Source organism: Lepidochelys kempii, chromosome 4 (assembly GCF_965140285.1).
Source record: "Lepidochelys kempii isolate rLepKem1 chromosome 4, rLepKem1.hap1, whole genome shotgun sequence".
Taxonomy (NCBI): domain Eukaryota; kingdom Metazoa; phylum Chordata; order Testudines; family Cheloniidae; genus Lepidochelys; species Lepidochelys kempii.
Window position 1 is genome coordinate 43,927,369 of NC_136383.1, and position 25,432 is coordinate 43,952,800.

General features: G+C 40.8%; 1 protein-coding gene across 3 annotated transcripts in view; it reads right to left on the reverse strand.

The window, feature by feature from the left end:
• Window positions 1-25,432, reverse strand: part of SCLT1 (sodium channel and clathrin linker 1) — a 137,167-nt gene that overhangs the window by 10,097 nt on the left and 101,638 nt on the right. For all 3 annotated transcript variants that reach the window (XM_073341115.2, XM_073341118.2, XM_073341116.2), the window contains 2 exons: window positions 13,692-13,770; window positions 2,429-2,524 (listed from right to left, as the gene is read on the reverse strand). In XM_073341115.2, the coding sequence (XP_073197216.1) occupies window positions 2,429-2,524; window positions 13,692-13,770 (175 nt within the window). The remainder of the gene's footprint in view (window positions 1-2,428; window positions 2,525-13,691; window positions 13,771-25,432) is intronic.

Genomic DNA, 25,432 nt, shown 5'->3' on the forward strand with positions numbered 1-25,432 from the left:
AGGCAAATGGGTTGAAACTATGCAAAAAAACCCAACAAATTATCAGACATGTAGATAAACATATTGGAAAAGAGTCAGCAAGCCTTTTGTAAAAGGAAATCATGCCTCACCAATCTAATCAAGGAAATCATGCCTCACAACTCTTTGAGGGGATCAACAAACATGTGGACAAGGGTAAGTCTGTTGTTCTAGTATACTTGGACTTTCAGAAAGCCTTTGACAAGGTCCCTCGTCAAAAGATCTTAAGCAAAGTACACAGTTATAGGATAAGAGGGAAGGTCCTCTCATCCATCAGTAAATGGCTAAAAGACACGAAAGAAAGTGGTCAGTTTTCACAATGGAGAGAAGTAAATAACAGGGTCCTGCAAAGATTTTTACTGGGACCTGTATTGTTCAACGTATTCATAAATGAGCAGAAAAAGGGAGTGAAGAGTGAGGTGGCAAAATTTGCAGATGATACAAAAGTACTCAAGATAGTTAAGTGTGAAGCTTACTGTGAAGAGTTACAAAGAGATCTCACAAAACTGGGTAACTTGGCAACAAATGGCAGATGAAATCCAATGCTGATAAATGAGAAGTAATGCATACTGGAAAACATAATCCCAACTATACATACAAAATGATAGGGTCTAACTAGCTGTTACCACTCAAGACCGAGATCTTGGAGCCATTGTGGATAGTTCTCTATAAACATCTGCTCAACGTGCAGCAGCACTCAATAAAGCTAACAATGTTAGGAACCATTAGGAAAGGGATAAATAACACTGAAAGTATTATGCCACTACATAAATCCATGGTACAACTATACCTTAAATACTGCATGCATGCAGTTGTGGTTGCCCCATCTCAAAAAAGATAAATTAGAATGGGGAAAAGTTCGGAGAAGAGCAAAAAAAAAAAAAAATGATTAGGGGTATGGAACAGCTTCCATACGAGGAGAAATTAAAATGACAGACTACATCTTGGAAAACAGATGACTAAGGGGGGAGGATATGACAGAGGTCTAAAAAATCATGATTGGTACGGAGAAAGTAAATAAGGAAGTGTTATTTATCCCTTCACATAACACAAGAACTAGGGGGGGGGTCACCCAATGAAATTAACAGGCAGTAGGTTTGAAACAAAAAAAGGAAACTTTCTTCACACAACACACAGTCAACATGTTGAACTGTTGCCATGGGATGTTCTAAAGGCTAAAAGTATAATTGGGTTTAAAAAAGAATTAGATAAGTTCATGGAGGATAGGTCCACCAATGGCTATTAGTCAAGACGGTCAGGGACACTACCTCATGCCCTGGGTGTCCCTTAACTGTCCAACTGACAGAAGCTGGGACTGGATGATGGGATGGATTATTCAATAATTGCCCTGTTCTGTACATTCACTGTGAGGCATCTGGCAGTAGTCACTGTCAGAGAAAGGATACTGGGCTACACGGACCACTGGTTTGACCCAATGTGGCTGTCTGATGTCTTCTTCCCAAAATTATAAACTGTGTGAGGGAGAATCACTCTCCTCCCCACACGGCAACACACGCTTCTTTTTTAAGTTATTTACTTTTGTGGAGGGAGACTGAAAATTGTAACCTAAAAGTAAGAGGGTATATGATAGAACTGAGTAGACACAGAACACGATTAAAAATTTCCCCTCCTTTGACATTCCAACTTGTCTCTTTTTCCAGTATGAGACATCTGTCAACTAGTTGGGACCTAGAAATTCCTGACCCACAACTGTGTCGGTCTTAAACTAGCTTCAACTGCCTAAAAAAAGCCTAGACAGAGTTCTATAGTTATGAAACGAAGACATATTTGTCTTCTGAATCAGAATGAGATTCTACAGGTGTCAGTCTGTGGGAGCTAGCACAACATCTGCATTTTATTACTATGAAGCCATCATTTCTAATGAATACAGCCTTACTGGTCAATTTGTAAGGGAGCTGGATCAGCTGTTCTGTGTAATCAGTGGTGATAGGTATTTAAACTTCATAGATTATTCCCTCATTCTGACATTGATTCAGTTTTGCACAGACTTAATAAGTGGGCTCCTTCCTTTGTTGCAAAGGATTACTAAAAACTCACATGCTTTCATTAATATGCCAACAACCACATAAACAGAGTTTACATCTAATTTATTTCCACAAACATATTACATGAAAGCAGTGGATTTTCAGTGATGTGCCCAAATGAAGTATTTCACTCATTCATAACGGTCAGAAGCTTGGAGTGTAGTTAAATATTCTGAAATGACACATTTTGCAAGTTAGAACTGTATAGTTGTTTGTATCAGCTACTTTACTACATATAACAAACAAACAATCAATCAATTACCTCTACACTAGGGAGATTCCAAAACAACATTTTTTCTTGTAACATTCAAAGACCTCTTGTTATGCAGCTGTAATAAGGTTGCTTTCTGATTACAGTTTTGTACCTGTTGAGATGCTGTAGCTGCCCTCTGTTCTGCCTGTGTTAGTCGCCTTTGAAGTCTGTTGACTTTTTCTTGATGCTCCATCATTAATTTTTCATTCTGTAAAAAAGTGAAAGATCTTATTACAACTGTAAGTTTCATATATATTGCAGTGAGAAAACTTTGAGCAAATGGAGTTTGGTCAATGCCAAATATTGGAACTATTTACCACCTAGAAGACAGGAAATTATATACGCTTGTGATTCCGAATAATTCCCAGGTTTCAGAGTAGTAGCCGTGTTGGTCTGTATCAGCAAAAAGAACGAGGAGTACTTGTGGCACCTTAGAGGTGCTGCTGCTAGCAGAAAGGAAATTACTGTATAAGAAATTTTCCATTCTTCAGCCTAGCATCTCTCACAATTATGATACACATGGGAAATAGCAAGCTCTAAGCAGGAGAAGTGAAAAGTGAACATAAGAAATAGGAAAGACACTCTTTCTGAACTGCTCAAATAGCCAGGTTATGTCTGGACCACTACCTGCAGCACCTTCCTGCCAACAGGGGAGCCGCTAACAGGGAGTTTCGAGAGGGAGTTCTCCAGGTGAAGGAGGAGTAAATACGGGACCGTTGGGGTAAGTGGCTGTCTGCAGTGTGTGTTTGTGTTTGGGGGTTAGGTGCTGAGCTTGTGTTTGTCTGTCTGTTTGTTTATTTGAAGGACCGTGTGCTGTGGCCGGCAGTTGAAAGCTGTGAGCTTCTAAACAAGGTTTGAAATCTAGAAGGCTCTGTTAGTTGGCTGAGCCTTAGTCAGGGGTGGGGCTATGAAGGATGCCAGGGCTTTATAAAGCAGTGAGCAAGAGACCAGGGGCCGCTAACAGGGAGTTTCGAAGGGGAGTGGGAAGGGAGCAAGGTAGACTTGCCATTCTTTAAAACCTTTACACTAAACTATAATCAAAACTTCTTGATTTAAACAAAAACCCTATCATTAACCCAGGTAACTGTAGGAGAAAATGCAGGCAGAAGCCCAGCAGCAGAGTGGGGGCTATCCTGTTTATTGCACTCAGTGTAGCATATATGATTACTTGCCCTGTGGACGGGTGGCGTACGTGTGCATTCGGTGCAAGGAGCTCCTGGCCCTCAGAGACCATGTACAGGTTTTGGAGGCCAGGGTGGTGGAACTGGAGGAGCTAAGGAAGGCAGAGAGGTATGTTGATGAGGCTTTCCAGGACACTGTAGATTTGTCCCACCTCCGGTCAGACAGCCCCTGCACTGTTAAGGAGGATGAAAGGCCCAGAAAAGGAGAGCAGTCAACGGGAACAGAGGGAAACCTTCCCATAGTTGGGACCCTCCTTCCAGATGATGTTGGGGTATCCTCTCGCACTGAGGTTACCTCTCCGGGGGAGGGAACTCCAGTCATTAGGAAAAGGCAGGTGTTACTAATGGGAGATTCGATCATTAGAAACATAGATAGCTGGGTTTGTGATGACCGGGAGAACCGTATGGTGACTTGCCTGCCTGGTGCGAAGGTTGCGGATCTCTCGAAGCATCTAGATAGACTTATGTGTAGTGCTGGGGAGGAGCCGGTGGTCGTGGTACATGTAGGTACCAGTGACATAGGGAAGGGTAGGAGAGATGTCCTGGAGGCAAATTTAGGCTGCTAGGAAAGAGACTGAAATCCAGGACTTCTATGGTGGCATTCTCAGAAATGCTACCAGTTCCAAGCGCAGGGCCACTTAGGCAGGCAGAGCTTCAGTCTCAATGTGTGGATGAGACGATGGTGTAGAGAGGAAGGGTTTCAATTTATTAGGAACTGGGGAAACTTTGGGGATAGGGGGATCCTATACAGGAAGGATGGGCTCCACCTAAACCAAAGTGGATCCAGATTGCTGGCACTTAACATTAAAAAGGTTGCAGAGCAGTTTTTAAACTAAGAGATGGGGGAAAGCCGATTGCTGCAGAGGAGCACGTCGATCGGACAGAGACTTCTCTTAGAGGAGAGTCTATTGATAGAGATTCTCTAGGTTTTAGTCAGGAGGATGGGATGAAACAGGACAAAGTATGGGCCAGATCAGACGAGAAACACTCACATAAAGAATCTGACACATCAGAAAAGGGCAGAGAAATAAACAGTGACAAGTTTTTAAAGTGCTTGTACACAAATGCTAGAAGTCTAAATAATAAGATGGCTGAACTAGAGTCCCTCGTATTAAAGGAGGATATTGATAAAATAGGCATCAAAGAAACCTGGTGGAGTGAGGACAATCAATGGGACACAATCATTCTGGGGTACAAAATATATCGGAAGGACAGAACAGGTTGTGCGGGGGCGGGGGGGCACTATATGTGAAAGAAAATGTAGAATCAAATGAAATAAAAATCTTAAATGAATTCACATGTTCCATAGAATCTCTATGGATAGTAAGTCCATGCTCTAATAAGAATATAACAGTAGGGATCTATTATTGACCACCTGACCAGGACAGTGATAGTGACGATGAAACGCTAAGGGAGATTACGGAGGCTATCAAAATAAAAAACTCAATAATAGTGGGGGATTTCAATTATCCCCATATTGACTGGATACCTGTCACCTCAGGATGAAATGCAGAGACAAAATTTCTTGATACTTTAAATGACTGCTTCTTGGAGCAGCTGGTACAGGAACCCCCAAGGGGAGAGGCAACTCTTGATCTAGTCTTGAGTGGAGCGCAGGATCTGGTCCAAGAGGTAACTATAACAGGGCCGCTTGGAGATAGTGACCATAATATAATAACATCTAACATTCCTGTGATGGGAAGAACACCTTAACAGCCCAACACTGTGGCATTTAATTTCAGAAAGTGGAACTATGCAAAAATGAGGAGGTTAGTTAAACAGAAATTAAAAGGTACAGTGACTAGAGTGAAATCCCTGCAAGCTGCATGGACACTTTTCAAAGACACCATAATAGAGGCTCAGCTTAAATGTATACTCCAAATTAAAAAACACAGTAAAAGAACTAAAAAAGAGCCACCGTGGCTTAACAACCATGTAAAGAAGCAGTGACAGATAAAAAGGCATCTTTTAAAAAGTGGAGGTTAAATCCTAGTGAGGTAAATAGAAAGGAACATAAACACTGCCAAATTAAATGGAAAAATGTAGTAAGAAAAGCAAAAAAGGAGTTTGAAGAACAGCTAGCTAAAAACTCAAAAGGTAATAACAAAATGTTTTTTAAGTACATCAGAAGCAGGAAGCCTGCTTAACAACCAGTGGGGCCGCTGGACAATCAAGATACAAAAGGAGCACTTGAAGACGATAAAGTCATTGCAGAGAAACTAAATGAATTCTTTGCTTCAGTCTTCACGGCTGAGGATGTTAGGGAGATTCCCAAACCTGAGCAGTCTTTTGTAGGTGACAAATCTGAGGAATTGTCACAGACTGAAGTGACACTAGAGGAGGCTTTGGAATTAACTGAGAAACTTAACACTGAGAAACTTAAAACTTAACTCTGGCCACCGGGACCAGATGGCATTCACTCAAGAGTTGTGAAAGAACTCAAATGTGAAATTATGGAACTATTAACTATACTTTGTAACCTGTCCTTTAAATCAGCTACTGTACCCAATGACTGGAAGATAGCTAATGTAACGCCAATATTTAAAAAGGGCTCTAGAGTCTAACTTCAGTACCGGGCAAATTAGTTGAAACAATAGTAAAGAATAAAATTGTCAGACACACAGAAGAACATAAATTGTTGCGCAAAAGTCAGCATCGTTTCTGTAAAGGGAGATCATGTTTTACTAATCTATCAGAGTTCTTTGAAGGGGTCAAAAAACATGTGGACAATGGGGATCCAGTGGACATAGTGTACTTAGATTTCCAGAAAGCCTTTAACAAGGCCCCTCACCAAAGGCTCTTACGTAAATTAAGTTGTCACGGGAGAGGGAAGATCCTTTCATGGATTGAGAACTGGTTAAAAGACAGGGAGCAAAGGTAGGAATAAATGGTAAATTTTCAGAATGGAGAGGGGTATCTAGTGGTGTTCCCCAAGGGTCAGTCCTAGGACCAATCCTATTCAACCTATTCATACATAATCTGGAGAAAGGGGTAAACAGTGAGGTAGCAAAGTTTGCAGATGATACTAAACTGCTCAAAAAGAAAAGGAGTACTTATGGCACCTTATAGACTAACAAATTTATTTGCGCATAAGCTTTTGTGAGCTACAGCTCACTTCATCGGATGCATGCAGTGGAAAATACAGTGGGGAGATTTATATACACAGAGAACATGAAACAATGGGTGTTACCATACACACTGTAACCAGAGTGATCAGGTAAGGTGAGCTATTACCAGCAGGAGAGAAAAAAAAACTTTTTGTAGTGATAATCAAGGTGGGCCATTTCCAGCAGTTGACAAGAACATGTGAGGAACAGTAGGGGGGGAATTAAACATGGGGAAATAGTTTTACTTTGTGTAATGACACATCCATTCCCAGTCTTTATTCAAGCCTAAGTTAATGGTGTCCAGTTTGCAAATTAATTGCAATTCAGCAATCTCTCGTTGGAGTCTGTTTCTGAAGTTTTTCTGTTGAAGAATTGCCACTTTTAGGTCTAGGAGTACTTGTGGCACCTTAGAGACTAACCAATTTATTTGAGCATGAGCTGTAGCTCACGAAAGCTCATGCTCAAATAAATTGGTTAGTCTCTAAGGTGCCACAAGTACTCCTTTTCTTTTTGCGAATACAGACTAACACGGCTGTTCCTCTGAAACCTGTCACTTTTAGGTCTGTAATCGAGTGACCAAAGAGATTGAAGGTGTTCTCTGACTGGTTTTTGAATGTTATAATTCTTGACGTCTGATTTGTGTCCATTTATTCTTTTACGTAGAGACTGTCCAGTTTGGCCAATGTACATGGCAGAGGGGCATTGCTGGCACATGATGGCATATATCACACTGGTAGATGTGCAGGTGAACGAGCCTCTGATAGTGTGGCTGATGTGATTAGGCCCTATGCTGGTGTCCCCTGAATAGATATGTGGACACAGTTGGCAACGGGCTTTGTTGCAAGGATAGGTTCCTGGGTTAGTGGTTCTGGTGTGAGGTTGCTGGTGAGTATTTGCTTCAGGTTGGGAGGCTGTCTGTGAGCAAGGACTGGCCTGTCTCCCAAGATCTGTGAGAGTGATGGGTCATCCTTCAGGATAGGTTGTAGATCCTTGATGATGCGCTGGAGAGGTTTTAGTTGGGGGCTGAAGGTGATGGCTAGTGGCATTCTGTTATTTTCTTTGTTGGGTTGTCCTGTAGTAGGTAACTTCTGGGTACTCTTCTGGATCTTTCAGTCTGTTTCTTCAATTCAGCAGCTGGGTATTGTAGTTGTAAGAATGTTTGATAGAGATCTTGTAGGTGTTTGTCTCTGTCTGAGGGGTTGGAGCAAATGTGGTTGTATCGTAGAGCTTGGCTGTAGACAATGGATCGTGTGATGTGGTCTGGATGAAAGCTGGAGGCATGTAGGTAGGCATAGCGGTCAGTAGGTTTCCGGCATAGGGTGGTGTTTATGTGACCATCGCTTATTAGCACCGTAGTGTCCAGGAAGTGGATCTCTTGTGTGGACTGGTCCAGGCTGAGGTTGATGGTGGGATGCAAATTGTTGAAATCATGGTGGAATTCCTCAAGGGCTTCTTTTCCATGGGTCCAGATGATGAAGATGTCATCAATGTCGCGCAAGTAGAGTAGGGGCATTAGGGGACGTGAGCTGAGGAAGTGTTTTTCTAAGTCAGCCATAAAAATGTTGGCATACGGTGGGGCCATGCGGGTACCCATAGCAGTGCCGCTGATTTGAAGGTATACATTGTCCCCAAATGTGAAATAGTTATGGGTGAGGACAAAGTCACCAAGTTCAGCCACCAGGTTTGCCGTGACATTATCGGGGATAGTGTTCCTGACGGCTTGTAGTCCATTTTTGTGTGGAATGTTGGTGTAGAGGGCTTCTACATCCATAGTGGCCAGGATGGTGTTTTCAGGAAGATCACCGATGGATTGTAGTTTCCTCAGGAAGTCAGTGGTGTCTCGAAGATAGCTGGGAGTGCTGGTAGCGTAGGGCCTGAAGAGGGAGTCTACATAGCCAGACAATCCTGCTGTCAGGGTGCCAATGCCTGAGATGATGTGGCGTCCAGGATTTCCAGGTTTATGGATCTTGGGTGGAAGACAGAATACCCCTGGTTCGGGTTCCAGGGGTGTGTCTGTGCGGATTTGTTCTTGTGCTTTTTCAGGGAGTTTCTTGAGCAAATGGTGGTTTCTTTTGGTAACCCTCAGTGGGATCAGAGGGTAAAGGCTTGTAGAAAGTAGTGTTGGAGAGCTGCCTAGCAGCCTCTTGTTCATATTCCAACCTATTCATGATGACGACAGCACCTCCTTTGTCAGCCTTTTTGATTATGATGTCAGAGTTGTTTCTGAGGCTGTGGATGGCATTGTGTTCTGCACGGCTGAGGTTATGGGACAAGTGATGCTGCTTTTCCACAATTTCAGCCTGTGCACATTGGTGGAAGCACTCTATGTAGAAGTCCAGTCTGTTGTTTCGACCTTCAGGAGGAGTCCACCCAGACTCCTTCTCTTTGTAGTCTTGGTAGGAAGGTCTCTGTGGGTTAGTATGTTGTTCAGAGGTGTGTTGGAAATATTCCTTCAGTCGGAGACGTCGAAAATAGGATTCTAGGTCACCACAGAACTGTATCATATTCGTGGGGGTGGAGGGACAGAAGGAGAGGCCCCGAGATAGCCCAGCAGAAGAATCTGTCCTAAGAGTATAGTTGGATAGATTAACAATATTGCTGGGTGGGTTAAGGGAACCATTATTGTGGCCCCTTGTGGCATGTAGTAGTTTAGATAGTTTAGTGTCCTTTTTCTTTTGTAGAGAAGCAAAGTGTGTGTTGTAAATGGCTTGTCTAGTTTTTGTAAAGTCCAGCCACGAGGAAGTTTGTACGGAAGGTTGGTTTTTTATGAGAGTATCCAGTTTTGAGAGCTCATTCTTAATCTTTCGCTGTTTGCTGTAAAGGAGGTTGGTCAGGTGGTTCCGCAGTTTCTTTGGGAGTGTGTGGCACAAGCTGTCAGCATAGTCTGTGTGGTATGTAGATTGTAATGGATTTTTTACCTTCAGTCCTTTTGGTATGATGTCCATCTGTTTGCATTTGGAAAGGAAGATGATGTCTGTCTGTATCTGTATGAGTTTTTTCATTAAGTTGATAGATTTCCACTCCATACGGCTAAATTCAGTGCCTTCCATAAAGACAGGTTTCAGAGTAGCAGCCGTGTTAGTCTGTATCCTCAAAAAGAAAAGGAGTACTTGTGGCACCTTAGAGACTAAAATTTATTTGAGCATAAGCTTTCGTGAGTTAGAGCTCACTTCATCGCATGCATTCAGTGGAAAATACAGTGGGGAGATTTATATACACAGAGAACATGAAACAATGGGTGTTACCATACACACTGTAACGAGAGTGATCAGTTAAGGTGAGCTATTACCAGCAGGAGAGTGGGGGGGAAAAACCTTTTGTCGTGATAATCAAGGTGGGCCATATCCAGCAGTTGACAAGAACAATTACAATTAACGATTACAGACCTAAAAGTTGCAATTCTTCAACAAAAAACTTCAAAAACAGACTCCAACGAGAGACTGCTGAATTGGAATTAATTTGCAAACTGGATATAATTAACTTACGCTTGAATAAAGACTGGGAGTGGATGGGTCATTACACAAAGTAAAACTATTTCCCCATGTTAATCCCCCCCCAACTGTTCCTCAGACGTGTCTGGGTTGTGGCACTGCATGCTCTGGCCTGTGAGCTGTGCCTTGCTGTGATTATGATTAGCCACTAAAGACTCTGGGTACAGAGGTGAATCAGAAGGAAAAGGCTTTGTCACGCTAAGGACTTTGTTTGTTTGGAGGAAAATTCGTGTAGGTTTCCTTGGAAGCTTCTGCTCCAGATTTTCTCCTCCTGCCAAAGTAACACTCCTTTCTTGGATAACCTTGGTGTTGGTAGCAACTAACAGACTGCAGTGCTGGCTTTGATAGAGAGGACAGAGACCTCTCTGCAGTCTCAGCTGCTAATTTCTCTAATGTTCCCCTAACAGATCATCACTGGTAAATCTAGATGCACAAAATATCTATTTCGAATGAGTGATGACTATTCACAGAAGTAACATGACATCCTTGTAGCGACCGAGTTAGAAGCCATTGCTCATCACAAATCACATCAAGGATTTGACCAAGACAGGACCCAAGACATTTCACTCCAGTCAAGGATCATACCCCCCGAGAAGATGAACCACTTGTTTATCATGAAGTAGGCTTATCTATTAAATAGATGAAAAATCTTTGGTCTGAATAGCTATAGCTGAAGTTTTGAAATTGCTATGCAATGTTTCATTGCTCTTATGGTCTATGGGTCTTGCAACACTTTCTGAAGGTGAGACATCCTCATTTGGATCTTATGATGCCCTCAAAGGAGGCATCAACTGGAAAACACATATCATAATAATGCCCAAAGGAAAATATATTATTAAGTTTCTTGTAGGCCAAGACTGACATCCTGTCGTGGACAGACAAGGTGGATGAGGTAATATTTTTCATTAGACTGACTTCTGTTGGTAAGAGAGAGAAATTTTCGAGTCAGAGAGAGCTCTTCTTCAGGTCTGGGAAAGATACTCCGAGCGTCACAGACAAATGCAAGATGGAACAGATTGTTTAGCATAAGTAGTTAGCACATATTCTAAGGGACCATTCAAGGAAGAGTGGCCCCTTAACATCTCTTGAGTCATAGGACAAAAAGGGGGTTAATGGGTTACAGATTTTTGTAATAAGCCATAAATTCAATGTCTTATTACAACAATCTGTAATCCACTAACCCGTCTTTTTTGTTCTAAAAAGGGTCTTGTCTTATATTTGCAGTCCTTTGTTGCCCCATGAATTACCAGGAGGAGGCCAGGAGGCTTGAAAACAAAAACATTTTAGCTTCTCAGAAAACAGCTAAAATAACAAATCTAAAAGAAAAAGATGGGACCAAGGAAAACTACTGCCTTGGAGGCAGAAGATCTGGCAGCAAGGAGGAGAAGGGGGTGTGGCTAGCACATGTTGTGATGCAGCTTTGAGCTGCCTTCAGAAACTGCAGACACGAGGGGTATAGTTCATGCATATCAGAAATATGGGAGATGCGGGGCTGCATAAAATGGAGGTTACTTACCTCTAACTGGAGGTGTTTTGAGATGGGTGGTCCCAGTCTGTATTTCATAAGTGGGTATGCATGCGAACCGTGTGCCTGAGTCTTTTTTTTTTTTTTTAAATAAGTAGCGTCTGTTGGCCCACACATGTGCTTTCAACTGAGGGAATGAAAGGTGATGCAGGCAGATTCCTCTCCAGTTTCCCATTTTCACACAGTCCAAATAATTCACAGCAGAGGGAACGGAAGGAGTGTAGTGAAATACAGATTGGAACCACACATCTCAAAGAATCTCCAGTTACAGGTAAGTAACCTTCCTATCTTCTTTGAGTAATGGTCCCAATGTGTATTCCATGTGGGAGATTAGTAAGTAGTAGTCAAACAGGAGGTGGATGCCAGGACACAGAAGTGATAGTAGACTGTAATACTGCTGTCCACACAGCTGAATCCATGGATGACTGGGACCAGAACATAATGCTTCACGAAGGTATGCGAAGAGCTCCAAGTAGCTGCCCTCCATATCTCTAGTATAGGTACATCATTTGCCCTCTGGTGGAATGAGCCCTCAAACTGTGTGTGTGTGTGTGTGTGTGTGTGTGTGTGTGTGTGTGTGCGCGCTATGAAAACAAATAGTTTAGGTTTCTTTCTAATGTCCTCTGTAGATAAAAGACCAAAACACTTTGCATATCCAGAGAGCCTTCTCTCTTCCCCTGAAGCATTGGTTTTGGACAAAATACTGGTAAGTAGACTACCTGATTCTCATGAAATTCAGAAACTACTTTAGGGATGAATCTGGGGTGAGGGAGTAATGAGATCTTTTCCTTATAGAAGATCGCAAATGGCAGGTCCGCCATGAGCGCTCCCAGCTCATTGACTCTTCTGGGTGATGTCATAGCTATTTGAAAGGCCACCTTCATAGACAGATGGGCCACAGAGCATGTGACTAGAGGCTCAAAGGGAGGTATAGTGAATGACGACAGGACAAAATTGAGGTCCCACTGAGGTGTGAACCTTACCAATGGTGGAAAGGATCTGAGAAGCCCTCTCAGAAATCTAGTTGTGACAGGATGAGTGAAGATCATATGGTTAACCAGCAGAGGAGGGAAAGTGCTGATCACTGCTAAATGTACTTACACAGAACTGAGGGTGGGATCTGAAGACTTTGAGGTAAGTAGATACTCTAAGGCTATGTCTACTTTGGTGTAATTTATGTCAGTGTAACTTGTGTCACTCAGGGCTATGAATAATCCCCACCCCTCTAAATTATGCTAACCTAAACACTGGTGCAGATAGTGCTATGTCAGCAGGACAAGCTCTCCCATGGACACAGCTACTGCCTCTCATGGAGGCAGAAGTTATTAAGCTGATGGAAGAGCTCTGTCCTGTCAGCTTGGAGCGTCTTCACCAGAAGTGCTACAGCGGTGCGTGCTGCAGGGACGTTCTGGCCACTGCTTCCCACAGCTCCCATTCACCAGGAACGGCGAACTGTGGCCACTGGGAGCTGCAGGCGGCCATGACTGTGGACGGTCAATGTAAGCAAACTGTCTTGCGGCCCACCAGCAGATTACCCTGAAGGGCCACAGGTCACCACTGTTCTAGAGAGTGCTATCCCAGATGTACTAGAAGTGTGACAAAGGCATAACTGTGTTCAAAGATGTCCATTAATTATTTAATAAGGCACACTCTTCAAACAAACCTTCCTTTACTTTTAATGTATAATGGAAGGCACATTAGTTTATTCATACCTACAGATATTATGTAAACTCTACCACTCATAGTATGGTAAGAACCCTACCTTTTTTTTACTGTGCTACTGCATAATGAATATAATAAGCCCACCTTTAAAAGGCATGCATGAATAAGATTAAATAATCTTTAAATAACATTTTCTGAGTCACCACACAATTTATATATTAGTAACAATGAAAGAGGATCTCTCCTTTCTCATGTTTTATGATTTGGGAGCAAAGTTAAGAGAGATTCTAAAATCTTCAGAGGCACTTATAAACTAGCTACGTAACTCATCTGGATAAGGTTCAGTAAGATTCTACAATATGTGCATGTAGTTGTATCAAAGTAGTTCCCACGAGGGGCATTTTCTCACCTCAGCTCTCTTTTCATTTGCCACTTCCAGCTGAGAAATCAGCTCTTGTGTATGAAGTTTCTGTCGACTCAGCTCACTTCTATCAATCAGACAAAATAAGCTGATTAATGTACAGTAATGCATCTGTTATCCAAATAACTAACATTTAAATAGATCCTTTCTTGAGGAAGTTTTCCTGGTTAGGTCCATTTTTAATTTGAATGTTGCTCACAATACACGCAGTCAGAAAATATCCCAACTCTAGCTTCTCAGTGATATATTAAAAAGGGTGATGGCAAAGGCATGGTGTATTTTTTGTGAAGACCAACAGCCCTTGGAGTTGTCTTCAACATAAATACTCACATTTTACAAATATAGCATTAAGCACACTGAGTACACATACAAATTTTATTTGCAGTGTTCCCTGCTTACATGTTAATAAACTGTAACTAAATTAATGTTATATGATTAAGCTAAAAAACCAAGCATATTGACCAATTCAGGGAAGTACCTCTCTTATGCACAGTCTAAAGTACATAAAGTATAATTGCTCATTTTAATCTTTAAAAACGTAGACAGAGATATGGCAATACAACTTTTAGAGAGAAAGGTACAATAGCATGATATAACTACAAATGTTTAGGTAAGACATTACTTAAGAGCAGAAGGAATTATGTAAATTGTAAGGTGGAAAAAGGATACAGGAAAAGGACAACAGCCATACACTCAAATGGAGAAAAGAGGCAGAAAGATAATTTTCAAACAGAAACTAATCAGCTGGAAAACAACCTCTCCCCCAGAGGTAATTCCTGTTTTCTCTCCAGGATTGTTAAACTTCAGAGCATTTTGGAATAACTTGTTCTGTATGAAAAGTGCTTCTAAAAACACATTCTATTGTATTATAACTGGCCTTCAATGACCTCAAAAAGATTGTCTAAGAATCATAGAGTTTAAAGCCAGAAGGGATCACCAGATAATGTACTCTGACCACCTGTATATCACAGGCCACCAACACCAGAACACTAAAGATGAAATCAAAGTAAATGAGACCCACAGAAGATCAGAATACTATGAGCCACACGCAGAGAATAGGAGGAACTGAGGTGCACCAGTGCTCGAGGTTAGCGCAATGGCAGGGAATTAAGTAAAATATACCCGTAATCCTGGCAAGTGACCCATCCCCACATGCTGCAGAGAAAGGCCAACCCCTGGTCCCCCCAGAATCACTGCCCATCTGACCTGAGGGAAAAGTCCTTCCTAACCCCACATATGGTGATCAGTTAGATCCTGGGCATGTCAGTAAGAACCAGACAGCCAAGCACCTGAGAGAGAATGCTTGGTGCATCTCAGAGCCCTAGCCCTCTCTGACCAGTGTCCTGTCTCCAGCCATGGAAATCCCTGAGGCTTCAGAAGAAAGATATAAAAAGCCCTTCCCAGAATGCATAGGTGTGGGAGGGAGATGCCTTCCTGACTCCTGATGGTGAGCAGCTGAAACCCTGAAGCATGAGCTTCAGGAACATAAGACATAAATTAGAATTGAGCCCCAGCACTGTTGAGCCCTGGCCCCTACCATCACAAACAGCCCTGTCATACAACTATGTTCACAAATTTGTACAGCTCCCTCTTACAGCTCCCCACAACTTCTATAAGGAGTCTGTTCTAGAACCTGACCCTTCTGATGGTTACAAACTTTCTTCTAATTTCCTTGAATTTGTTCATGGCCAGTTTATATCCATTTGTTCTTGTGCCAGCACTGTCCTTTAGTTTAAAAAACTCTTCACTTTACCTGGTACATACACCCCCCCTCCCGAATGTGTTTACAGAGAACAACCATATTTCCCCTTAGCCTTCTTTTTGCTAGATTAAACAATCCAAGGCCTTCCAGTGTCCTCTCATAAAATAGAATGATCAGGGGAATAGAGGGCTTAATAGCTTTTCTCTGCAGCTGTTCTAGTTTAAATTCATCTTTCTTGAACAAGGGTGACTACAATTGTTTGTACACAGTGTTCCAAATGAGAACTTACCAGTGCTTTATACAATGGCATCAATACATCACTATCACTACTGGAAATGCCTCACCGAACACATCTTAGGATCGCTTTTGTCCTTTTCCCCCACAGCCACGTCACATTGGTGGCTCATGGTCTTCCTGTGATTGATCTACACAACCAGGTCTCTCTCTTCCTCCATTACAAACTCCCAGCTTGTAGCAGAAATTCTTATTATTAGACCCTAAGTGCATGACCTTGCACTTTGTAGTATTGAATTTCATCCCATTTTTGTCACTTCAGTCTTCCATATCTTTCCTGCACAATATTCCAATCCTCCTGTGTATTGATGCTGCCTCCCAACTTTGTATCAGCAGCAAATTTCATTAGCACACTTCCTAATTTTTGTGCCAAGGTCATTAATAAAAATATTGAACAAGTTTGGTCCCAGGACCAATCTTTGAGGAACTTCACTAGTAACCTCCCTCTAGTCCAATAATTCATCTTTCAGAACAGTCAATAGCCTTCCCCCATTTAGCCAATTCCTAATCTACCCTAGAATGCTCGTACTGATCCACATTTTCTCTAATTTAACTAATGATTTCATGTCAAATGCTTTACTGAAGTTTACAGTAGATTTAAGTATATTAAATCTACTGTACTTCCCTTATCTTAAAAATCTGTTATTTTCTCAAAGGAGGGAATCAGGTTAGCCCACCAATCATGGTCTACCTTTGCTAAATCTATGTTGTATTACATCCCCTTTACCTGTATGGTATGTATTACTTCCACCTCATATGTAGTAATTTCCATTTCTAGACACTGATTTCCATCAGCCTTACTGCCTTCATACACACATTCGATATCACAATTGTTACTTAAAACTGAGGCAAAGTATTAATTTAGTTTTTGGGACATACCTAGATAATCTTTAATTTCCCTCCCATCCTCACTGCATAGCGGCCCAATGTATGTAGTTCAAAAACTTGTCTCTTTCACCAACAGAAGTTGGTCCAATAAAAGATGTTACTTCACCCACCTTATCTCTCTAAATACCTGGGACCAACATGGCTACAACACTGTAAAACATCTCTAATTATTTATTTTAATTTCCTTGGCAAGAGCTAATTCATCTTGACTTTTAGCAAGTTTACTTCATTGTTACATTTTCTAACCTCCACAAGGTAGCTTTCTTTACTTACTCCTAATAAGCTTTTTGAGGTAGCTGTTCATCTATCTGGGTCTGGAGCTTTTCCCTACAAGTTTTTTTCCCTTTTGCTTGGGATTTAAATCCTTGAGCACTTTAATCTAGCTGACTTCATTAACTGCAGCAATTCCCTTAATTTCCCAAAGTCTGCCCTTTTGAAATCAAAACTCATAGTTGATTATCTGGTTTTGATTATCCTGCTATTTCACTGAAAGCATGTAATCAACTCATGATCACTCGATCCAAGGTTATTTCCTACAACCAGCTCTTCTCTGATGTCCTCACTACTTACCAAGACTAAAATGGCCATCACCTCTTGTTGGTTTAGTGATGATTTGATGAAGAAAACTGTCATCTTTCACATCCAGGAATAAGTGGGCTCTACCAGTATTAGCAGCATTATAATATATAATCTATATCCAGGAAGTTAAAGTCCCCTGACTATGACAACACTCAATATTATTTATCACTCTAATAGTAGAGAGATCACTATCCATACCTGAATCTGGCCCTAGGGGTCTATGGCAGATCCTTAAAATTATCCCTACAGAACCTCTTTTACAGTCCTTCACCAAAGAGATTTTTGACCCAAACAGATTCTGTTTTTTTTCTTACTATCAATTCATATTTCTTTACAGTTTATCACTTTGTTGATGTTCAGCGCTACCCCACCACCTTTACCTTTATTCTTATCTCTCCTAAACAGAAAATACCTTTCAATTCTACTATTCCAGTCATGGGTGCTATTCCACTAATTTTATGTAATCCTTGTGTATCTGGTTTGACCTTCTGTAACAGTAGTTCCAGTTCCTCCATTTTATTGCCCAGACTCCTTGGATTCATGTACAATTATTTCAGTTGTTTCCCTAATACCTCAATCCGATTTTCTAGCTTGTGTTCCATTATCCCTTATTATATATTCATTTAGCAGATTTTCCTGCTCCTGTGTACTCAAGCCAGGCGTGGAGATGTCAGAAGTCTCTCCCAGCCTTCTCCCCATATCTTCTAGTTTCTTTTTTTCTTGGTATAGGGTCCAGGAAGAGAAGACAATGATGGCTACTGAGGCAGCAGTAGAAATGATCCGAGGAGAGAAAAGTAAGAAGATGGTTGGATGCAGAAGCTTGGGATGTACATCATCCTTGAAGGGGTATTTGATGGAAGCTACTTATGCATGAACTATCACTAACTGTATGGGCCGTGTCTGTATTTAAATAGAGTTAATATTAAACTACACACATACTGATAAAACAAAACATTTTTTGAAAATAAGGAAATTGTTGATTTTAAATCATCCAACACCAGCTTCTTAAATATCACTAAGGTCCAAAGAATAATTCTGAATTCAAAATACTAAATAAGTCATTGAAAAATAATCTATTCCTTCTACACTTGTGCGATGAAGTGTGGAACTGGCACATTCAACAGCACGGACTTTATCAGAGTGGATGTGATCATGTACAGTGCTACACCAAGAAAATAATTTTAGTTGGAGCGTCACACCAAACAACTCTTGAATCTGTTAGGGTCTGCTTAGCAAGTGTCTGCAGTGTGAACTTCAGTTCACAGATATTAGGGTGCAATTCCTGTAATGGACTGTCACAGTGATATCTGGGGATCACCAAGCCCAGTAAGGGGTTTTGTCACTGGCTGCCCTGTAACACTGGGATGCCTTAATAGTATGCTGTTATGGCTCAGATGCCTGACACCAGTAACCTGCCCACAAGGACAAGGTCTCATCCTGACTTCCAACAGCCCAGTTACTCCTTGTAGGGTCACTCCAACAGTCCCAAGTCTTCCCAAGTTCTGAACTACCAGACATTCACACTATTATCAGTTCACTTTGGCACATACATTCCACAGTTTGTGAACCAGATGCCTGCTTGGGTAAAAATAAACAAAACGTTTATTTAATAGAAAAACCACAGATTTAAAGATGAAATAATAAGGGAAAGCAAAAACCTACAAGTTACACAGAAAAGAAACAAAGATGCCATCTCAGGCTTTACACTTCCATATTAGATAACTTGTATTAGAAAAGGGATTTTATCTATTGCCTCTGAACAGTTTCCCAATGTACACACTAGCTATAGGAGGGATCCAACATTTCACAGACAGCTTCTTGCCAACAGGCCAGGCTGTCCCTCAGTTTCTAGATGAAAACTTCAGTTTTAAGACTCCTTTTTTTAAATGGCTGCCCCTGCCCCTTTTTTAAACCCTCTCCTGGCATAGTCACTCATGGTTATTCAGAGTCGGGAAAATTCCCTTGAATTGATAGCCAGAATGCCTCAGTATCTTTCCATTAACTTTAATGGTCCACAACTGTGTTTTCCTGGGTTGCAGAGTGGATTGTTTCTTGAGTCTAGTTTTGTGTAAACACCTGGCTTGTGAAGCACCTCTCTTCTTTTCCCTGTCTCATTGCTTGCAGTCCTGCTGTGAGGTGAAACTGAAACTGCACAATTCTCCATATACACAAATACATAAATTCATAACCATAGTCTGTATATAACTCATAATAAGCATGAAGTTCTGACCATTACAACCTTTCATAAAAGACCTTACTCCATATACTTCCATAGTACACTAATGAGCACATAGTACACTAATGATCATTTTTGGGCCTAAACCTTCTGGTGTCCTCTTAGGGTTTCTGGACCCTGATTGTCATACTAACATATGTTTAAAGGAAAGGATTTAGCCTTATAAATGACAAGGAACACTAAAATTACTGAGCTAAAGAGCTGATCCATTCTGCTTATTAAAAAAAATAATATTAAAACAAAGAGAAAGGCTTTAAAAAAGTTCATCAAATCCGTTTCTATTTAATATTGTCTTTTCAAAGTAAGTAGAAAACAAAAGGTGAGCTGTTTAGTATTTTGGCAGATGGATGATGAATCTGCCAGCTGCAGCAAGTACCTACCGCAAAACTCTCATATGACAAATATAGTATGTGCCAGATGTTTTTTTCTGTTGAATTATATACTATCATATGCATCAGTTACTCTTAATAATTATGCATTCTGTAGACTGCCAATACCTGCAGCTGTCTCTCATCCTTAAAATAGGCAGCTGTGGCTGCCAAACATTATAGTAGTATATCCAAGAATAATGTTTTAGAAATGGAGGAAGCCTCCTTTGGCTAAAAATGCTGTGTAATTCAGTTAATACATTGTATGGTACAACAGAGTACACGGTTCTGGTCAACACCTATATTTAGACATGAAAACTGGAGATTAGTTACATACAAGGACAAGTCTGAAGACTTGCGAGGAATTTACATGACTAAATGTGTAATGACACGGGCACCACAACTATGACATGGTGAATGAGAAAACTGGAAGAAAGATACCTAAGGCAGCTGCAGTCAAGTGAAGATAATGTTTAGAATAAAATTAAAAGCATCATAACGAATAGAATCCTTGCCATGCAGTTTGTGAATTTATGTAATGGATGATCACTACTCATTGATGAAAGCTTAAAAAAATAAGTAACTCATCACCTTATTTGCTGAAACATAACAGATCTGTTCTCTCAGCCAGTTAGATTTCAATGCAAAAAGCTACATTAACGCAATGTTAAAGTTACAAATGTAATCATATAACTAAATCTCACAGCAACTTGTCCCCATATTATATTTTTTCATATTGAGGCTGCTAAATGCATGTGTCAATATGTACAGTATGTGTATCAGTAGAAATTTTTTTCATTGACTGAAAATTGTGAATTTTATAGTGTCATGAAATTTTTAAATACATTCTTTTTTATAAAGAAAAAGACAGCTTGTGCTTAATGATGCTAGCCTTAAATGGCTCTTGTTAGCTTTGTAGATAAAAATTTCATTCTGAAGAAAAAAGCTTAGAGATAAATATTATTGCCCTTACTCAGGTTGAGTAGTTCCTTTACTCTGGAATCATCTATGGATTTCAGTGAGATTACTGGCAGACTAAAGTATGCTCAATGCTAAGGAGGCAAAATCTATCAGAATTTGAAGAAAGATCTTAAAATTGTGTGAGCTACTTTTTTTTTTTTTTTAACATTTGTAGTTTTCATTTTCTCCTCTGTTGAAGGCCATTTTTAGTATCATTTTACTGTTTGTTTCAATGAGATATTTGCAATCTTCTTTGTGAATATTGTTTTAGCCACTGTCCCTACCAGAATCCTGTTAAGGAGAAATATGCTAATGTTACATGGCAAGGAGGATTTCCTTAGGATCTGCTAAAACGTTATGGTCACTAATTATCTGCTAAGTGTTTTTAAACTTACTTCCTCCCCTCATCCCTAAATTTAGGACATATCATGCAACTGAAGTCTGAATACCAAGATGAGTGAAATAGAGTGCCTGGCATTAAGTGAGTACATTGATACAATAGGCATCATGGAAACTTGGTGGAATGAGGATAATCAGTGGAACAATGCAATAGCAGGGTACAAAATATACAGGAATAACAGAGTAGTTTGCACTGGTGGGAGAATGGTACAACATGTTAAAAAAAGTCAAATAAGGTGAAAATCTTAAATGAATCAAACTGTACCACAGAATCTCTATGGATAGAAATTCCATGCTTGAGTAATGAGTGTAGCAGTACAAATGTACTACTAATGGTGGTGACCAGGATGGTGACAAGAAGAAAAGGAGTACTTGTGGCACCTTAGGTACTCCTTTTCTTTTTGCGAATACAGATTAACACGGCTGTTACTCTGAAACCTGTCAGGATGGTGACAGTGACTGTGAAATGCTCAGGAAGATTAGAGAGGATTCAAAGGCAGAAAACACAACAATAATGGGCGATTTCAACTATTCTCATATTGACTGGGTAAAAATCACCTCAGAGCATGATGCAGAGATAAAATTTCTAGACACCATAAATGACTGCTTCTTGGAGCAGCTAGTTCTGTAACCCACAAGGGGAGAGGCAATTCTTCATTTATTCCTAAATAGAGCAGAGGATTTGGCTCATGAAATAACTATAGCCAAATTTCTCAGTAATAGTGACCATTACCTCTGGGTAATTAAGTTTAGCATCCTTGTAGGAGAGAATATATCAAAAACCCACCACAATAACATTTTACTTTAAAAAGAGGATTTTACACATGAAGGACAACACTAGTTAGATGGAAATTAAAAAGAGCAGTTACAAGGCTAAAATGTCTGCAAACAGCATGGAGATTGCTTAAAAACACCACAGTAGAGACTCAGACTAAATGCATGCCCACAGTGAAAAACAACAGGAGGAGGACCAAAAGAATCACCATGGTTAAATAACAGAGTAATGGAGGCCGCTAGAGGCAAAAAGGCATCCCTTAAAATGTGGAAATCAAATCCTAATGAGGAAAATAGGAAGGAGCACAAACCTTGGCAAATAAAATGTAAAAATATAACATGGGCCAAGAAAGAATTTGAGAAGCATCTTGCTAAAAATAAACAAAAATTACTGTTATTTTTTGCAAGTACATTAGAAGCAGGCAGCTTGCCAAACACACAGTGGAACCACAAGACAACAAAGGTTTTAAAGGAGCATCTGAGGAAAACAAGGCCATTGTAGAGGATGTGGGAGAGACACTCATATCAGATTTCAGAGTAGCAGCCATGTTAGTCTGTATTCGCAAAAAGAAAAGTAGTACTTGTGGCACCTTAGAGATGAACACATTTATTTGAGCATAAGCTTTCGTGAGCTGCATCCGATGAAGTGAGCTGTAGCTCACGAAAGCTTATGCTCAAATAAATGTGTTCGTCTCTAAGGTGCCACAAGTACTCCTTTTCTTTTTACTCATATCAGAGCTATTCTTTTGGGGCAACAAATCTGAAGTAATGGAACTTATGTCAGACTAACTGGCCTACTGTTGCCTGGGTCATTCCATTTACTCGTTTTGAGCAGGCGCCACTGAATTCAGTGGGGAGTGGATCTTAAAAATTGATGCATGATGTCCCTTTTAGCTATGAGACGTCTTCAGAGAGGAATAATTACAAGTCAAGTTTGGAGGACATTTGAGTTATGGGTCTTGAAAAAGATCAATAGTTTTGATCCAATGATATTTAATATAGAGGGGGAAAAAGGCACTGCAGTAGTATGGAAGTCAAAAGGTTTATATGAAACTGACACAGGAACATACTCTGTCAGTTCTTTATTTGGCTCTGCATATTTCCCTCCTATGAGTATTGTGCTACCTTGAGATGCCTTATGGTAGAACCGTCTTAGCAGTGTTGGAATGCTCTCATGTCCCCACCTCTCCTCTGAGCATCACCTACATTCTGAGGGCAAGGCTGTAGTGGGCAGAGCACCCTCACCACCTCAGTTCCTTCCAACCACATTCTTGGATGGATGTGAAACATTCTGATCTCTTTGGAGTCTGAGTCTCTCTTTTCTTTAGATAGTTAGTGTTAGTTTTTTAGTACAATTAGTTTCTTTCCCAGTTTCAGGTTATGGCAGAATCTAAGCAGCAGAACAAGACGGGATTCATGAGGTTGTGCTGGTACTGGAAAGCAGGCATTGAGGGCCTCCTCCTAACAGAGAGAATCAAATCTAGAGAGCGGGCTGTCAATCTTGTGTCCTTTAGTTTTTCCAGAAGTTCATCTGTCTTTTCACTGAAAAGACCCTCCCCCTCAAAGTGGAGATCCTCCAGCATAATCTTAGTGTCTAGAGCTACAGAGAATGAACCAGCCTCCTGATAGTCACAGTAAATGTTAGTGATCTGGCACCAGAGTCAAAAGCATCAAGGGGCTCAGACAGCATTTGGCTACATTTTGGCCCTCCATTAAAATGGCATTTGCTAACCCTCTTATTTTGACTGGTAAGTCTCCTGTAAAAACAATGCTATCTTCTCCCATAAATGGAATTGGTAGCAGGCCATGACCACCTGATAAGTCACCACCCTAATACCAATGGACAATGAAGACCATTCCCTAACCAATCAATTCTTCCCCCACTTGTTGCAGGGGTGAAGTGTAGTTGTCCAGATCTTGCCCCATTATTGGCAGCAGCCATCACCAGTAAATTAGGGATAGGATGTGTATGGAAGTAAGAAACCCCCTCAGAGGGTATCTGATCCAACTTGTCATGTTTCTTAGAAATAGATTGACAAGAAGCAGATGTGGTCCACACAGATTTAGTCGGCTATAGCAAACTATCCAAAATGGGTGTGGACATTCTGCTCCTCAAAGTAGCGGTAAAGATATCAAGTACCAGGTGAAAACTCTCTTCCACAGGCACTGCAGAAGGATTTAAAGGGGACACCATATGATCCACCAAACTGTGGAATGGTTTAGCATCCTGGGAAGGAAAAGAGCCTGATGCCACCCACATGTTCATCTAATGTGATGGCAGTAATGAAAGCTACTTAGATAGATAAATGATAGAACACTCAGGTTACTGAGAGTAGTTCAGAGGGCTCAAAGGACAGTTTCATTAGTATGGCCGACACCAAACTGAGATCCCAAGAAGGGACAGGCTCTCTAACAGAGGGATATACATTTGATAAACCTTTAGACCAGTGTTTCCCAAACTTGGGATGCCACCTTGTTCTGGGAAAGCCCCTGGCGGGACGGGATGGTTTGTTTACCTGCCGCGTCCACAGGTTTGGCCAATTGCAGCTCCCACTGGCTGTGGTTTGCTGTACCCAGCCAATGGGGGCTGCGGGAAGTGGCGCGGGCCGAGGGACACGTTCTGTGTCATTTGCAGACTTACGAAACCCCTCCCCGCATTATACTAACTGCTCCTGTCAGTCACTTATACTAACTTTCTAACATGAGCTGGAAATTGGTTGAATCATTTCTCTCCTACCTACAATTCTGTTTCTTTCCAGTATCTTCTAGCTGTCTAGGTAGAGCTTCAGCAGTTCCTGATACAGTATATGTGAAACCATCACTTTTGGTGCTGGAAAAGGCCTCAACATTGGAGACACAAGTGTTTTCTAAGTTTGTGTTAACAGTCTGCCTCATTTCCGAAACTTCCATACAGTCTTTCATTTGCAGATTTTTTTTAACCTATAGAAGCCATTTTTCTGATGGGCCTTGCCAGGTCTCAAGACTGACTGGACTGTTTGGGCTTCCTTTCTTTGTTGGGATAATGGAACCCTCTTTTTCTCATACACATTTCATCCATCTATTCCCCCTCCCCATCTACAGTTCTCACTTGCTATATACTCTCCTAAACTTTGTTGCTGATTTTGAAATATGTCTGTTTTCCATTGTAATTTGTGACTTTGCTTTCTGTCTCTGCTCTGTTATATGCCAACCTCATGTTAAACCCATAGAATTATGGCCAGTTTTGTACACACTCCTTCAAGGCAGAAAAAACACTTTTAGCCAGTCTTCTCCCAGAAGGATGTATCTATGTGAAAATTATCTTCTATTCTACAGAGATTCTTACATCACCCATCATCATAGTATCTGAGTGCCTTCTAGTAGGGCATTAAGTAATGCGACTAACATTGGTCATATGTTATTTGGGCCGCCATCCTCTCTCCACAGGGAGAAGTATTTACAGTGGAAGGTCTTGTTTTGGTAGAAATTTTTTAAATATACATATTGCTATGTATTTCTGTTAGAGAAAACAAAGTGAAAAAATTCACCT